Below are 16,625 nucleotides of genomic sequence, written 5' to 3' on the forward strand. Positions count from 1 at the left end.
TTCATGATGCAATCACGGTAGTTGACACTCGGTACTGACAATTTAGGACCATGTCAGGCAAGCGTCTGCTGGACGCGATCCAATTCCTCAATGTCGCCCAGTCGGTTGCGACCAAACACCTTGCGGTGCGGCAGCGTCAACTAGATCTCTTTACGCGGACCTCGTCTCTCACCAAGGGAATCCAGAGCCAGACCGAAGGTCTGATCCTTACAGCTCAGGCAGCTGCTGCATTGGCAAGACGATTCAACGAACCAGTTCCTCCCAGTTCTGTCGCATCTACCCCAACGAACGCACAAAGCCGTCCGAGCGATCAAACCTCTCAACGACAAGAGTTTCAAGTTCCTTCGTCTGCGGCAGGACATGATGGAAAAGAAGGATTGAGCAAGTTGAATGTCAGCCAACAACAGGATGTCTTCTACAAGTCTTCCCAGGAGTTGGCTAGAGAATCTTCCACTCTTCCCAAGGTGAAGGTGCCAAAGACCACGGGTGTGACACAAGCTGGCGGCGATAAAAATATCAATGCCGATGTTTTCCACTCTCCTGTTGATGCTAAGAAGCCCGAGTCAGAAGAGGTTTCGGAAGAAATGATGCAGCAGATTTTTCACAGCCCGAGGGTCGCAAGGGCTATTTCCAAAGGACCAGGCCCAGAGCTGAAGACACCACCACGGTCTATTGGACAAGATGCAGCATCAATTTCCGGCGCGGAAGCTAGCAAGGAGCCTGTTAAGGAAGCTATGGAAAAACTTGGAACGAGTGTCGCAGAAGATGTTGGGAAACGAGAGACCTACAAGATGGTCGAGTCTCGCGTTCCGTCCTCTCGCCTGGGAAGAATATGGCAATATAGCGGATTGGCTACTTCCATGGCGTTTGGTGCCGTCGGAGAGGGCCTGCGTAGGGTTACTGGGGGTCCAGACACTGGATCAATCATGTTCAGCCCGGGAAATACGGAACGCCTTGTTGCTAAACTTTCCAAGATGCGAGGAGCTGCTCTCAAATTAGGGCAGATGCTCAGTATTCAAGGTTCGTACAGAAGCAATTTTTAGTTCTGTTTTTTTATATACAAAGCTAATTGATGTAGATTCGAAGATGCTCCCAGAGCCGATCCACCAAGTCCTTCAACGAGTTCAAGACCGGGCAGACTATATGCCAGCCTCCCAGCGCGACAAGGTTCTAGCTGATAACCTGGGTCCCGACTGGCGAGATCTATTTTCCAGCTTCGACGAAGTGCCAATGGCCGCGGCATCGATAGGTCAAGTTCACGGAGCTGTCCTGAAAAAGACAGGCCAGCCAGTCGCCGTCAAAGTACAATACCCCGGAGTGGCCGATTCGATCGACTCCGACCTAAACAACCTGTCCATCCTACTCACAGCATCTCGTTTGCTGCCCCGAGGACTGTACCTGGACAAAACTATTGCAAACGCCCGAGTAGAACTCGGCTGGGAATGCGACTATCTTCGCGAAGCCGAGTGCGGCAACCGCTTTAGACAGCTCCTGAAAGATGACCCAGTCTTCCTAGTCCCAGAGATCATCCCCGAGGCTTCGGGCAAACAGGTCCTCACCATGGAACGGCTGAATGGCGTCGCCGTCACCAAGATCCAGAACTTCACTCAGGAACAACGCGACTGGATCGGCACCCAGATCATGCGTCTTTGTCTACGTGAGATTGCCGAGTTCAAATACATGCAGACAGACCCCAACTGGACCAACTTCCTGTACAATGCTCAAACCGACCGTCTGGAACTCCTCGACTTTGGCGCTTCGCGTGAATACCCCATCGAGTTCATCACCAAATACGTCCACACTCTCCAGGCAGCATCTCGAAACGATCGCGAGAGCTGCCACAAGCTCTCCATCGAGCTGGGCTACCTCACCGGCCACGAGTCCCAGGCCATGGTGAACGCCCACGTCTCCTCCATCTGCACCATCGCTGAACCTTTCATGGCATCCTCCCCGGACGTCTACGATTTCAATGACCAGACCATTACCGACCGTGTCCGGGATCTAATCCCCATTATGATCCGGGAGCGACTCTCACCTCCGCCCGAGGAGACGTACAGTCTCCATCGGAAGCTGAGCGGGGCGTTCCTACTCTGCGCACGACTGGGAAGTCGGGTGCCGTGCAAGCAACTGTTCATCGATGCCATTAACGGGGCCGAGGCGTCTGGGCTTGAGGTTGCTCCTCGGAATTAACGAAGTTCAATCTTAATCGATTCGGATGTTTTCTAGCGGTGAAACAAGTCAACTCCTTGTAAATTAGACTATGTATGAGTACCAATATATCACAAAAATAATGGTAAATTTTCTACACGAATCATCAAGATCCAATCAACCATATTGATAATAATCCACTGAAAGAAAAGAAAATAGCAATGGCCAGCATGCTTCGTAAGACATGCGCGAAGCACTGGCCAGCACAGCTCAGCTCGGCTGCAGTTGCGCTGCACGCACACATCAGGGAACCTGGCATCCAGGCCAGGTAAGCTCTCCGAATCGACGCCACATACGGAGTGGCTTTCACATGTATGTTGTTGTTTTCTCGTTGGAGCCTGATGGATTGTAAGCACCGGGGAAGGAAATGGTGCATTCCGGCCGATGCAATGCATCAAGGTACAATGTGTCGGTGTGACAAGATGTATGTATGTAGTCAACCTTGATTCCGATCCACTCGATGGCGGGATAGGAAGATATTTAACTTTTCCCGTCGTCGAACTACATGGCCGCCATGGTGGTTAGTTTATGACGATGGGCGGCCAAATAGCATCAGATCCCATACTCCGTGTCTCCGCTCATGGGTTATCCTTGTAGATGCGGGGACGGGCCGGACGGGACGAACTCAAGTTCACAGCCCAAGCGCTTAGGATGGGATGAATTCCTGGTTGAGGTTGCTTTCTTGCTTTCTTGCTTTTTTTTCTTCTCTTTTTGCTTTTTTTTACTTTGCTGTCTTGTCGGGTTGGGCCATTCAAAGAATCAATCCTTATCCTTGGAGGCTTTCTGACCCACAAAAATAGCATCCCAGTATTTTTGGACCCCCGCACAGATGCCCTTTTGACCTTTCCAACTTCTGAACTTATCTTCGAGTTCACAGGCAGTCCAGAGGATCTCTTTCCAAAACTGTCGCTCGACGTCGGTGGGGAATTCTCGAATTACTTCTTGCGGAATTGTCCACGCCCGTGTGTAGGTGACCCCATCGTCTTCCAAGGCCGGATTGACCGCCTGCGGTGAGAAAACAGTGGCTGGGTTGAACTTTGGAAAGTTGGCGTGAATGAAAAATGCCCGAGGTGCAGCAGCGGTTGAGCCGTTGACGCGGAACTCGCCCTTTTGCGTCAGAGCATAATCTTGCGTTGGGTCGAATTGTACCATTGCAGAGCCAGCCAGCCCACCTTCTGTACGGTGGCCAATGGCGCAGATGGGCTCGCTGACTTGATAGAAGGGCTCACCGACTGCCATGGCAGCTGCTATGAACGTTTCCTTGTCGCCCTCCCCTGATGCACCCTGCGAGAGCAGGGGGTAGTAGTGGCTAGGGCCCCAGAAGTTATAGTAGGTACAGAGAAGAAGGGTCCTCAGGTGGGTCTTCTTTGATATCAACACCTCACCGGATTCGGTCGACTGTTGGAGATTCATTGAGGGGGCAGTTTGAGATGCGATCTCATAGTACATCGGCGAGGCCGTGGAGAACCAGAAGTCCGGCCAGGTAACCATGTTCTTGGACTTGAAGGGCTCATTAACAAAGAGAGATTCTGGTTTCTCAAGCGGAAATGCATCAGCATCCAAAAACAGAATTTCCTCAAATGAAGAAAACAGCATGGCGAAAGGCTTGAACTGGTATTTCTCAATCTCCTTAACCCCAGGAACCGCATCTAGGATTTCTGAAAGGACAACGCATTTGGCATTCAAAGAAGGTAGAACCACGCCACAGGTATACTCTTCATATTCGTCCGAATCAGCGAGGAAGATCTCGACGGGCAGCGTCGAACCCGTTTTCCGAAGCATTCGCAGCGAAATAACCAAGACTGGCAAATACGAACCACCCGCGGTGGATACCAGGCCCCTCGTGTTGGGGGTATACTGCAACTGGGGCGGATTCTTCTTGATATGGTCGACAAAGCCGCCATGCGCAGACTTCATATTGTCCACATCTTCCATCATCATGTCCAACAGCTCCGGCCGGCGCTCCGGATCCTGCATGCTAAACCGGTTCGAGGCTGCGGTTCCCAGTCTATCAGGTGGCGGGCATTGCGGTTCGTAACCGGTCAGGAGCGGCTTGAATTGGCGCCAGAAGGCAATATGAGCCGCAGTGCTATGGGCGACATTGGATTCTGAGTTGGGGGGGAAAGCAGTGACGTCGTTCGAATACGCTGTGTTGGGGTTCCGCGAGCGCGACAAGGACCAAATGAAGACGCATGCGAGGATTAAGGCAAGGAGTAGCATTCGCACCCGGGAGAACATCCTGGGTATGGCCATTATTCGATAATTGTTTAAAGGAACAGGTGGTTGTGGTTGATGGCGGATGGTGATGAAGCGGTCGCGGGCCGTCTGTGCGACCAGTCGATTTGGACGTTGTGCTACAAATCACCGGGTCTCCAAGAGGCAAACTCCTACATTCATAATGAGGTTAATAAAACTGCCAAAGAAATATTTGTTTGACGTTATGAGATAGCGAACAGGATACGTACGAGGAGAGTTGTCGTCGAATGACGCGAAGGTTCCGGGGAAATGAAGTTCAAGGCGGAAAGGGGAAAGAAAGTTACGATAAACGATAAGAACGTGATATCATATCACTGCTATATTCTGCGTGAATTTATGATGCTGTTATTCTATATTCATTTCCATACATCTCTATTGTTATTGTTTAGATACTCTCTATCGAAACGAAACGACTCTTATCGATAATGACATATTCCACACTACTAATGCACGAGGTTGATTGCTACTCTGCTACATTACTTCTACAGTGCTGAGCGCATAACTTCTTTTCGATTAATCACATTCATCCTATCCATCTCTAACAATTCCCAGACTATCAAGACTATCTCAAACTATCAGAATACGGCATACCCCGTCCTCACATATCATAATCCACATCAGTCATAATGCCCTGCCACCGCATCTTAAACCCACACTCTCCACCATGACAAAAGTACCAGACCGGGATCATGTCCCTGGATCCAAACCTGCAAAACGTGTCCTCGGCGATCCGATCGCAGTAAACTTTCCAAGTTGCAGCAGTTCGCGAGGGTGTTCGTCTTCCCGATTGACGGGAACATATATCCATCTCTTCCTTTTCAATGGTGTCTGATCCTTTCAACCATTTGTCACAGTGCAGCGGATGCTCTTCCGCGAGATATCTCCGCGTCCCCGTGCGAGGCAGTTTCCTGGGAGTCGGAATCTTGAAAAAGAAAAAAAAAAATTTACAGGGAAAGGCGCTCTAGCTCGGGTCCTTGGTGTTCTTTCTCCTCCTACCATCTGTCTAATTACAGGAATCCAGGCGCCTGGACTCTGGAATCGCCTCTGGCCAGTGCTTCATGTCCCGTGGTGGTGGCCATTGTGAGCCGCTAGCCATGGTCTATTATTTCTCGGATGCGAGATGAAAGTGTCGTTTGGGGGGTTTAGTACATATTATTGGCATGATCTTGCATGGATTCGTATGCGTATGAATTCTCAAACACTCAAAGAGGCTGTACTTTGAGCGTATGTCGATATGGTTGTTGCGAGTTCCGTATACTTGATATCAAACAATAGTAGAATAGCAGACAATCCCATTATTGTCCAGGGGTAGGAAGGGAGTTTCCATCTGTGTTCTATTCGATTCCTATTATTAATTTAGTCAGTCAGTCAATCCCAGTCGATCCACCATGTGTGCCTGATTATGGGGCCATGGAAATGGAGAACCGCGTACTTTTGTCGTGAAGAATCGCCGAGTCCCACCGAGCTGCCAGCGGTTCATCCAGCGGCTCCAACAATCTCCAAGCCCGTGGATATCTGGTCTGATCTAGAAAATCCTGACATTTGGTCCGTGGGGGAGGCCTGGGGCGGCCTATGCTCCATCCATGGAGTAGACTATCGGGCGACCAAAGTACCAAAGGCACGATTTCCCGGGAACTGACGACAAGAAAAAAGCAATGAAACAGAAAAAAAAAGCAACCCAAACACAAATAATAATAATAAAACAGCATCCTGGCCCGCTGATTGGATGCCCTGCCAAAATGTGAGCTATCGAGTATGAAATACAACCCCCAATAGACCCAACGGAATGGATCCCCTCCAAGGGCAGGTGTGAAATCCGGAACTCGGGACCAGCAAAAGCAACCTCCAAATGAGGCTTTTGCGATCCCTCAATCAGAAGCCGAGATCCTCGATACCCATGACTCCATCTTGAGATCGAGTCAGAATCCGGGAAATCGGCAGTCCCGTATACCTCTTTGGGCCATGGTATGGGTGGTAAAACCACTGGGAGGGGACGCCAGGATGAATTGATGTCCGTGTACGACGGGCTGACCGGTCCTTTGCTGTATTCAGTGGATGACTCGAAGCGAGTTGCAGACTTTTTGAAGTCATAAGGGGTTATATCTTCATTCCAGTCAACGTTCTTTCTTAAAGCGGTCGTTTTTGTTATACATGAACAACCTCACGACTATACGTATCGTTGCACAGGATTCTTTCTGCCTCTCAGATGCAACCGTGGCAGCTGTTTGAACAAGAAATGTCAACCAGTGGATAAGGTTGACCGTGCAAGGGGGATTGTTGATGATTCATTGATGTACGATATCCCGATCTAGAGTTATCGCGATGTGGCGGCGATAGAGTGCATCTTCCGTAAATCCATACCTTAGTACTACTACAACTCGTGCCACACATAGTGACGGCCCAGCGGATGTATACGTCACATCTAGGCTCCCTCCGAGGTCACTAGCAAATAGCTTCACACCATTATTCTCCTTAGTCTCGGTGCTGGCGTGGGAAAAAAAAAAAAAAATCATCAGCCCCGGAATTGTATTGTCAATACCAGGATGATCCCTGATCTGCTGTCGCTGCTTTTGCCGCCTCTTGCAAGGATATTGAAGGTTGTAGTACATGCATACATACGTACTTATGTCATGGGTACTTCCAACTGCCACGAATGTGCAGTAATATTGCTGTCGTAAACACTGATGGAATATTAAACTTTATTCGAAACGATCCTCAACACAAATCATCGGGCTCGATCGAATATCATTCTCGATTGGGACTGTGGGATCCCTGAAAGCGTTATCCTGAGAAGGGGTGGAGGTATCTTGGGCATGTAGTCGCCCCCGAGCTGTACTTAGTTCGCCTCCGATCAATATTTAGTTGACCCATTCCCCTGCTTTTGATCCATCTTCATCCAGAGCAATTAGTTTCTTTCCCTCTTCCACAATAATACCCCAAGTTCATCTATCATAATGAATCATATTCGCGAAACATTCATTCGCTGTAAGAGCGAAGGTCGCCCGGCCTTGGTGACTTTTGTAACAGCCGGATACCCCACGATGGAGGAGACTCCAGATGTTATGCTAGCCATGCAAGCTGGCGGTTCTGGTGAGTCCATCAATGAATGAAGAAGTGTGTAACCTCACTGACATCCATAACAGACATAATCGAGCTCGGCATCCCTTTCACAGACCCATCTGCGGATGGCAGCACAATTCAAAAATCAAACCGTCAAGCATTAGAGAATAATGTCACGATCCCTTCCATGTTGAGAATGGTTCGTGAATCACGACAAAGGGGGTTATATATTCCTGTGGTGTTCATGGGATACTATAACCCCGTCATGCACTATGGCGAAGAAAGAATGTTGCAACACTGCAAGGCTAGTGGAGTTAATGGCTTCATCATGGTCGACCTGCCGCCTGAAGAGTCGTTACGGTTTCGAAGCCTTTGTAAAAAGGCTGGGTAAGTCTTTGTCCTCCTCCAACTTGGTACTAAGTCCTAACCATTGCAGACTTTCATACATTCCATTAATCGCCCCTTGTACCACAGACAGCCGCATGAAGTTTCTGTGTTCAATCGCCGATTCTTTCATATACGTTGTCTCCAAGATGGGCGTCACTGGTGCAAGTGGAACCTTGAGTGCGGGACTCCCTGGCTTCCTCGATCGTGTTCACAGATACACCGACAGATACCAAGTCCCTGCTGCAGTAGGGTTTGGAATCAACACTCGTGAACAATTTGTATCCGTGTCCCGGCTTGCAGAGGGTGTGGTGATTGGTAGCAAAATTATCTCTGTCTTAGGCGATGCTCCTGCTGGTCAGGGGTCCCAGAAAGTCAAGGAATACTGCACCTACATCACCGACAGAAATGTTCCCCAAAGCTATTTCCAATCCTTAATATCAGCAAATGGAAGCATGTCCGACGATGACTCTGATAGCATGTCCGATGACGACACCGATATCTTAGAGGGCTCCAGTCGATCCAATTGTTTCGGAGGCCAATACATCCCCGAAGTACTGATAGAGTGTCTGATGAAATTGGAAGAGGGTTTCAATAACGCAACAAATGACCCCTCTTTCTGGGAAGAATACAGGTCATTCTACCCATATATGAACCGTCCCTCCTGTCTTCATGTCGCAACGCAACTGAGCAAATACGTCGGTGGAGCCAATATCTGGCTGAAGCGCGAAGACCTCAACTACACTGGCAGCCACAGCATCAACAATGCACTTGGTCAGGTTCTGCTAGCCCGTCGATTAGGAAAGACACAAATCGTTGCTGAGACAGGCGATGGCCAGCATGGTGTGGCCACTGCCACGGTCTGCGCTAAATTTGGTATGAAGTGCACGGTTTTCATGGGAGCAAAAGATGCTCGCCGACAGGACTTTAATGTCTCGCAAATGAAAATCCTCGGTGCTACTGTGATTACCGTGGATTCGGGATCAGGGACCCTCCGTGACGCTACCAACCAAGCAATGCAATCCTTGGTCGGCGATTTGGAAAACACATACTATGCCACTGGTGCTGCAATCGGACCTCATCCGCTTCCAGCCATCGTCCGAACTTTCCAGTCCGTTATTGGAAATGAGACCAAGGATGAATTTCGCGCACAAAACGGCCGATTACCCGATGCAGTGGTGGCATGCGTCGGATCAGATGCGACAGGCATGTTCCATCCGTTCATTAGCAACAACGATCCAGTCAAGATGATTGGAGTTGAGGCCGCAGGAGAGGGTCTGGATACTGAACGCCATTCGGCAGTTTTGAGCAAGGGGTCAATTGGTGTCCTTAATGGATCTTGCACATATGTCCTGCAGGACTCGGAAGGCCAGATTCAAGATACCCATTCTATCGCCGCCGGTCTTGATTATCCGGCAGTAGGCCCTGAACTGGCAAGCTGGCACGAGAATGGGCAGGCCACATTCACAACAGCCACGGATAAGGAGGCATTATATGGTTTTATGCTGTTGAGCCAATTAGAAGGGATCACACCAGCCTTGGAGACTGCACATGCTGTCGCTGGTGTGATTCGAGCAGCTAAGAAATTAGGGAAAGGGAAGGATGTGGTTCTTTGCTTAAGTGGGCGTGGGGATAAAGATATTGAAACAGTAACGGCGCATATGGGTGCGGAAATTGGGTGGTTTTAGTCTGAGATACCATTATTATACCTATGTTTGTTATGATATTAAAATATAATTTTAATGCTTCCTTCAAGATAACTCTCACCTGTACCCTAGCTTGATATTTCCAGACTTGAATTATCCTTGGATAAACGGATGTAACTCTCCTTGTTGCACTGAATAATCACGCGCCAGATTCCTGACTTTGGCTGTATTCGTCCTCCTCCAGAATAGTAGAGGAGAACAAAGGTTCACCATCACGGAGTGGTTTCATCTCCTTGCCACCGTTCCAGCCTTCAAAATAGTCATTGAACGAGTTATCATCGCCGAGTGAAGGTTCTTTCTTCAGTTCTTTGGCTGAATAATGCAGTTGACCCTTGGCTCTTGGCTGGTGGTCTATTTGGTGTGGACCACTACTGAATCCCAAGGAATATAGCAAAAAATCCACGAGGGAAGTGCAAATGACATATAGCACGAGCCCCAGCGTTGCGCCGATCAGTAGAGCGACTGCCAGGAATATAAAGAGAGCCTGTCGAAAGATGAGCTTGCAATCACCATACGTCATTGGTTGGGAGGTAGAGAGGTGTCCATTGGCAACGTGAATTGGAATCGTACCTCAAATTTAGCAAGTATTTTGAAGGGGAAAAGAGTTGTGTGAAATATAACAAGTCCCAGCTTCACAAATGGCGTAATCAGTAGATGAAGCAGGTCAAAACCCCAGGATATCACGTAGATGAAAGGAGAAAGGATGATGTACAGCAGAGCTGCTGCTGCTGGAAGCCAAGCCATCGGCCACACTCCCCGCTGGTATTTCCTATGGAACTGAGACAATCCAGCAACCGATGGCTGATTACTGGATAAATGGAGATAAACAAAGACAGGCAAGATGACTGGATGGTGAAGCTGGAGATACGTCGTAGAGTTACTCCGTCCTCCGTACTCAGGTCTTGGACGCGAATTACTAGAAGCGGTATAGCGTTCCTATCCTGGATTAGCGTCCCCTTGCTCTATGATGCCTTCCATCGCTGCTTCCACTTCGACCAATCTCCTGTTGTTTTCCTTTCACTTTATTTCCCCTCTCCCCAGGTGGCTTTAAGGTAGTGAGGCCTTTTTACTATTACTGGTTGCTGTATATAAATGATTGTCTTCCTAGCTATCACATTCTATCATACATCACTTAGCTTCATGTCCTACCTAGTCTTCATTGGTATGGGAACAGGGATTAATTAGTACAGAGGGACTAATGAAAGATACTAATAACACCAACTTCACCTGCTGACTGTGACAAACTACCACATATATAGTGATGTCCTAGAATGTACTAGTCTTCTACCTTCAACACAGGGGGTATATCACTAGAACACTCCTTGGTGAGATGATTGTGACAGTAGGTAAGGATCCTGTTCTTATAGATCAGCTGCTGGAAGTATTGGATGTTCTTCACCTAAGATTATTACAGCACTAATGTCTTTCATTAACTATACAACTATCAAAGAGAGATATATAAATATAATGGATGGATAGATCCTTCTCTCCCCTTAGGGGATACATATGCAGCTTAACATACTTTTCACAGCCTCAAAGCTTTTGTATCCCTGTATTAGTGAAAGATTCTATGTACAGCCACGCTAACTTGCTCTAATCAAGTCTTGTTAATATTAGACAAATCATCATCACAGCAAGTCTACCTAGGTCAGGTTTTCTGTGTCTCTGTCTTGGTATTCTGTGAGTGCCAGTAGGCTTATTCCACCGCCCCCTCCCTTCAAATCTCACAAACTAAAGAGAAATTTGACTCTTAGGTTTTGCAGACATCTGTCTTATAAGGTATCATGCAATGCAAAAATGTCGTCCCAGTTGTAAGTACTGGCTTATTGAATTCCATGTGAGACTACTAATTCGACTAACAGAGACGACGAGGTTACTTATGTGTTTAAGAATGCCATCAACAATTTCTGAGACTCTCTCAGTTTTAATGAGAAAATGATTTTCAAAGAGTTCTAAAACTCAAAGAAAATGCTTCAGGACCTGCATACCAAATGTAAAGATGTGCGAGATAAACGAAAACTGTCAAAACTATATCAGAAAATAGAACGCTTTGCGTCTGCATGGGAGCCATTCTTCGAAGTCACTTCGATCTTTGTGCAGGCACATTCTGAGTTCGCGGGCATCGCCTGGGGTGCCATCTGTCTCATGTTCCTGGTAAGACTATCCAATCTTTATGTGTGATATGCTGAGTCGCAACTAGCTTGGAACGAATTATACCGTGCATTTGGAGAAGCTCGTCACGCAAAGACGGGGGACATGTGCAGTATGGGTGGCTTAACTGTGACGGACTGAGAACAACTACAACTCTTCCTTCGTCATCAGACTGGGGGCAGGAATCTGGCTTGAACAGCATAATAGTGGAAACTCGGGCGGATCACTTGAGCTTAGAGCTCGAGCATCATTCAAAATCCGCGCTGATGAAACAGCAAATTAAACCAACGAGGATTGCCTCTGAGGGAACAGTTGTCAAGGGGCCATCGGTGCTTTTTCATCTCCTTCATCTCATACAAGGAGAGAAAACGAATGTATCACTCCTGCCTCTCGGAGATAACGATGAATGGATTCGTATGGTGTGGAATAAAGATACCCAGAAATCGTACAGTATCTACGACTACCAGTCACGACGCTTGCCTTCAATCATATACCGTCGCCAGGAAGGTTTACAAGGTAATGATGGGGATTTGAAAGAGGTGAAGAGGCGGCGCTTGAAGTGAGAGAGGAACCTCATGCTGGAATTCATGTTGTTATTAGTATCTTAGAGCTATATCAGAATATAATTTTTTAGATGAAGAACGGCAAATTCTACAGAGCCTACCTCTCTTCCCGAAGAAGCCATGATGGAAGCGCTCGCTGATAATAGAATATAGAAAAGATCATTAGCTGGAGATAGCTACTCCGGACTCCGTATCCAAAACAGAAAGCCTAGGCACCTCGGACCGACCTCCGACCCGTGCACCCAGCCCTAAACCCTAAACGGACATTCCTGGCCGGGACCCCGGTTTCGACGACATCATCAGCTTTCATGGCAAGCATACATACCTCTTGCGTTGGCAACCTTTGATTGTTGGGCTCCTCTTTCCTGCCTATCTCCATCTTGCCCGCTTTTTTATCTTGTTATCTCCTAAAAAAAAAAAAAAAATTCCAACTTACCTACCTGTCAAGGCTGGCGCTCTGATGCTGGCATCGTGACCTGCCTTCTCTTCCCTCTCTACTCTTCTCCCCCGCTATTTCCGCCCGGTTTCTTCTCCCTCCCCGCCTCAGATGGGCAATAATCCTTCCAAAACCCCCGGAGACGCCCCGCCAGATTCGGGCTACCCGACCCATGCGGCCTCTACGAACGAGCGAAAAGTGAATCGACGACCATCCGTCAATGCGCTGTCGGGCACGGCTAAGGCTACTGCGGCCGATCCGTCTGCCTCTAGGGAGACCGCAACGGGGCATTCGGCGTCACAAAGCATAGCACCCGTTCAGCAACGCCTACAATCTCGCAGCGCTGCAGATTCGCCGACGCGGAGCTTAGACCGCCCCGACCGGCTCGATGCTAAGAAGACAGAACCCCGTTCCAGAGACATTCCTCCATCCTCTCCCGACCCATCCAATCCCGTCCAGGTCCCAGCTGCTCGGACTGCTGCCAGGCGCGAGCCCTATCCGTCTGTGGCACCATCTGGACCTCCTCATGGCTCTTACTACAATGCATCTACCCATCTACAACGTCCACCTCGGATGCCACTGCCAATTGGCGACGCAACAGTGACCCCAGGTTCTCCGGTCATCGGACCCGAGGATTCGCATATAGGGCCCCTCCCGCATGATAGGACTTTGGACGACCAGGTAGATCAGGTGGCTTCCACGTTCGACAGTACTGCGATTGATGAGGAGGAACTTCTGGACGAACTTCAACCGTATACTGTCAGCGGTGTAGGCAGAGCGATTCCGACCAACATTGAGTGGACTGCTGCGGGAGAAAAGGTTTATGTGACTGGAACATTCGTGAACTGGGAGAAGAAGTTTCGCCTGCACAGGAAGTATGCAATGCCCCGCTATGTCTCAGGTCTTTCTGGCTGCCGCCCATACTAATGTCTCGTCGAGCAGTGAAAATGGCGTTATGTCTACTACGTTGAATCTTCGTGCTGGAACACACCATATGAAATTTATTGTCGATGGAGAGATGCGTGCTTCGGACAACCTGCCTACTGCGGTGGATTTTACGAACCACCTGGTTAACTACGTGGAAATCAGCTCGGAGGATGTTAATCGTGCGCACAGAGAGGGGGACAACAAAAGCGCTACTTCTGATGGAGCCCACCCTCCGCAAGTTATTCCTGAGCCAGTTAGTGGTAACGATCAGACCGGGGCCTCCAACGACGAAAATCAGCCAGAAAAGGAAGAGCCAGAAGAGATTCCCCTTGGTGATTTCCGCAATATAATCCCCCAGTTCCTTGCCGATCTAGACAAGGAAGAAGAAAGCCCGGCTTACCAGCAAGCTGCTAATGTCATTGGCGACACACCTACGCCACCAAGTCTTCCTCTGTTTTTGGGCAAATCCATATTGAACGGCACTACACCAATGAAAGATGACAGCAGCGTTCTTAATTACCCCAACCACACGGTTCTAAATCATTTAGCAACGAGCAGCATAAAGAACGGTGTTCTTGCTACGAGTGTAACGACTAGGTACAAGCGGAAGGTATGTTTCACTTGGCATTTCCCTTTGCGAGTGCTTTACTAACATTGCAACCCAGTACGTTACAACAATATTGTATAAGCCGACAGGCGATATCACGGAATAATTATATGCATTAAAAAGAGAAGACAAATATTACACAGCACTTACTACCCCTCACATGTTAAATGGCTGCCATGCTTGCTAGCTCGCTGCATGGCCTAGTACGGGAAAAGAAGAGCCATTGGGTAGCACGCCGCAATCCACGTCAACATTGCTTCCGTGCCTCCCGATGTTTTCCGAATCCAATTTACTTCTAAGACCTCCATGGCCATTGCGAACGGATCATCTGGGGACGACTTGATTATCATGGAATCCATGTTTGGCAAATGAATACACATATGCCAGGGTGTTGCCAGACTTGAGCACATACTATTTACGCTTATGATGACGACTCGAGAATCCGAAAATTATTTTGGTTCGTCCTTGAAAGAAAGCCACCTTACTCTTGTGGCGCCAAATGCTCATTTTGGGTGTAGGAATCAAAATACTATCATGGAGCAGGCTCTTTTCTCCCCTCGTCTTCTCTTCTTTCATTCCTTTTCATTTGGCCATTTGGGTTTTCTGAACGTGCGTTATCACTTCCTGATCGTCCATGAGTGAACGCACCCGTTCATAACCAAGTTCATTTTTCGGTACTGAAAACTTGGACATCTATCTATGATTTACAAATAATGAAATATGCTTTCTATCTCCTCTTGTCCGTACTAATTACCTATCTTTCTATCCCGTGGATAGAGATGAAGAGCGCCAGTTTCAAGTATCGTGATTCAGAATTGCCAATTGGCAGGGGAGGGGGAACATGCGTAAATTCCTCTATTATTCGTAAAACTTGATTGGATGGGCATCAGAGACATTCGTATATTAATTGTTCGAACGGGGCGAAATTAATCCCTCCATTTGACAAGCACATCGTCCGTCCGGAACCGCTGGGTACAGGTCGATTCCTTGAGCGGGGTTCGAAATCCGGTCTTGTATGCGAGCAAGCCAGCCTGCGCGATCATAATACCATTGTCAATACAGAACCGTTCATCTGTCGCATGTACGCTGCCACCGCGGTCGCGAGCCATAATCCCCATCATCTCTTGTAAACGTTCGTTGCAACCAACACCTCCGACAATCAGAACTTCCTTGGACCCTACATGGGCCATCGCACGCTCTGTAGTCTCAACAAGCATGGAGAATATGGTCTCCTGAAGGGAGAAGCACAGGTCTGCGCGAGTAGCAGGTGAGTCGTTATCAATCTGTTCTTCCTTTTCCTCCCCGCTCAGACCGTATGTGGCAGCCAGTCCATCGATTGCAGCTAGAATCCCCGAAAAGGAGCAATCCATGCCTTTGACAGTGTATGGCAGATCGACCAGTTGCTTGCCTTTTTTAGCTAATTGTTCGATGTTGTACCCCGGCGCGGGATCATTGGAGATGTGTAATGTACGGGCAAATCGGTCCAGGCAGTTGCCCACTGCCATATCAAGGGTTTCGCCGAAGATCCGATACCGTTGTGCACTGTATGCGATTACTTGTGTGTTTCCTCCAGAGACATAGAGGACGACAGGGTTGGTAGAGCCAGTGATTAATCTTCCCATTTCAATGTCTTGAATTTGAATGTTAGCACGAAACTACAACCTCAATGGTAACACAAGGAAACCAAGGGAGACATACGTCCAACACAATGATTTACCCCGACTAATTCCTTCCCCCATAACAGGCTCATCATTCTAGCCGCAACGGCAACACTCTGGAGCGGTGCCCCCATTCCGGGGCCTTTGGTATAACAGATGCAATCCACATCATCGACTGACAGGCGAGCCTGCTTGAGAGCTTTCTTGACTAACTTGACCACCCAGTATCGGTGATGTCGTGCTGTATCCTTGGGGAGGAACCCCTCACCAGGAGGGGCGACATAGGTGTGTCGAATATTAGCCAGGACCTGCGGGGTGCTGCCATCATCGGGATGCGACATGATGCCCACGCCAATCTTGTTGGCGGAGCCTTCAAGGCCGATAGCAATCATTGTAAATAGTATCCAGGGGGGATTTGATTTTCTAAAGAATATACTGTGGAAATCGGTATGATAGATAGTATTTGGCCGTGTTATGAGACGGTGATATGGCTGCCAATATAGTGGCCGAGGGGCAATATTATTTTTTTTTTATCTACGGCGTTATCGATTGGTGCGAGCCGGCGAGGGGAACAGTTAGTTAATAATGGACGGATGGAATTGGCCTGGAACGGCAGTTCCGCCGCAGGGTTTATCCGACGGTATACTAAGAAGTAGTTAGTAGCATGAG

The 16,625-nt window shown here is 48.4% G+C and overlaps 8 protein-coding genes across 8 annotated transcripts; 4 read left to right on the forward strand and 4 right to left on the reverse strand.

Annotated features, from left to right (window-relative positions):
• Window positions 1–50: 50 nt before the first annotated feature.
• On the forward strand, window positions 51–2,190 carry ASPWEDRAFT_106429 (protein kinase COQ8; the record flags this gene model as incomplete). Its single annotated transcript, XM_040827807.1, has 2 exons — window positions 51–1,020; window positions 1,079–2,190. The coding sequence occupies 2 exons, from the start codon at window positions 51–53 to the stop codon at window positions 2,188–2,190; spliced, it is 2,082 nt and encodes a 693-aa protein (XP_040692136.1).
• Window positions 2,191–2,234: 44 nt separating this feature from the next.
• Window positions 2,235–2,785, reverse strand: ASPWEDRAFT_323652 (uncharacterized protein). The gene has a single exon (XM_040833654.1). It carries the CDS (start codon window positions 2,601–2,603, stop codon window positions 2,280–2,282), a length of 324 nt encoding a protein of 107 aa, XP_040692137.1. The 5' UTR covers window positions 2,604–2,785; the 3' UTR covers window positions 2,235–2,279.
• A 182-nt stretch (window positions 2,786–2,967) lies between these two features.
• ASPWEDRAFT_24391 (alpha-mannosyltransferase) lies at window positions 2,968–4,461 on the reverse strand (the record flags this gene model as incomplete). Its single annotated transcript, XM_040832609.1, has 1 exon — window positions 2,968–4,461. One exon carries the CDS (start codon window positions 4,459–4,461, stop codon window positions 2,968–2,970), a length of 1,494 nt encoding a protein of 497 aa, XP_040692138.1.
• Window positions 4,462–7,518: 3,057 nt separating this feature from the next.
• ASPWEDRAFT_36091 (uncharacterized protein) lies at window positions 7,519–9,734 on the forward strand. The gene is made up of 2 exons (XM_040834370.1): window positions 7,519–9,617; window positions 9,676–9,734. The coding sequence occupies exon 1, from the start codon at window positions 7,797–7,799 to the stop codon at window positions 9,594–9,596; it is 1,800 nt and encodes a 599-aa protein (XP_040692139.1). The 5' UTR covers window positions 7,519–7,796; the 3' UTR covers window positions 9,597–9,617; window positions 9,676–9,734.
• A 19-nt stretch (window positions 9,735–9,753) lies between these two features.
• On the reverse strand, window positions 9,754–10,358 carry ASPWEDRAFT_24393 (uncharacterized protein; the record flags this gene model as incomplete). The annotated part of the gene is made up of 2 exons (XM_040832610.1): window positions 9,754–10,098; window positions 10,185–10,358. The coding sequence occupies 2 exons, from the start codon at window positions 10,356–10,358 to the stop codon at window positions 9,754–9,756; spliced, it is 519 nt and encodes a 172-aa protein (XP_040692140.1).
• A 1,224-nt stretch (window positions 10,359–11,582) lies between these two features.
• ASPWEDRAFT_168367 (uncharacterized protein) lies at window positions 11,583–11,892 on the forward strand (the record flags this gene model as incomplete). Its single annotated transcript, XM_040830291.1, has 2 exons — window positions 11,583–11,768; window positions 11,815–11,892. The coding sequence occupies 2 exons, from the start codon at window positions 11,583–11,585 to the stop codon at window positions 11,890–11,892; spliced, it is 264 nt and encodes an 87-aa protein (XP_040692141.1).
• Window positions 11,893–12,539: 647 nt separating this feature from the next.
• On the forward strand, window positions 12,540–14,903 carry ASPWEDRAFT_36095 (putative Snf1 kinase complex beta-subunit Gal83). Its single transcript, XM_040834371.1, has 4 exons — window positions 12,540–13,639; window positions 13,707–14,301; window positions 14,357–14,755; window positions 14,817–14,903. Exons 1-3 carry the CDS (start codon window positions 12,876–12,878, stop codon window positions 14,402–14,404), a joined length of 1,407 nt encoding a protein of 468 aa, XP_040692142.1. The 5' UTR covers window positions 12,540–12,875; the 3' UTR covers window positions 14,405–14,755; window positions 14,817–14,903.
• Window positions 14,816–16,481, reverse strand: kae1 (O-sialoglycoprotein endopeptidase). Its single transcript, XM_040834372.1, has 2 exons — window positions 15,997–16,481; window positions 14,816–15,928 (listed from the first exon to the last, which is right to left on the reverse strand). Exons 1-2 carry the CDS (start codon window positions 16,346–16,348, stop codon window positions 15,225–15,227), a joined length of 1,056 nt encoding a protein of 351 aa, XP_040692143.1. The 5' UTR covers window positions 16,349–16,481; the 3' UTR covers window positions 14,816–15,224.
• Between the last annotated feature and the right edge of the window lie 144 nt (window positions 16,482–16,625).

Source organism: Aspergillus wentii (genome assembly GCF_001890725.1).
Source record: "Aspergillus wentii DTO 134E9 unplaced genomic scaffold ASPWEscaffold_2, whole genome shotgun sequence".
Classification (NCBI taxonomy): Eukaryota; Fungi; Ascomycota; class Eurotiomycetes; order Eurotiales; family Aspergillaceae; genus Aspergillus; species Aspergillus wentii.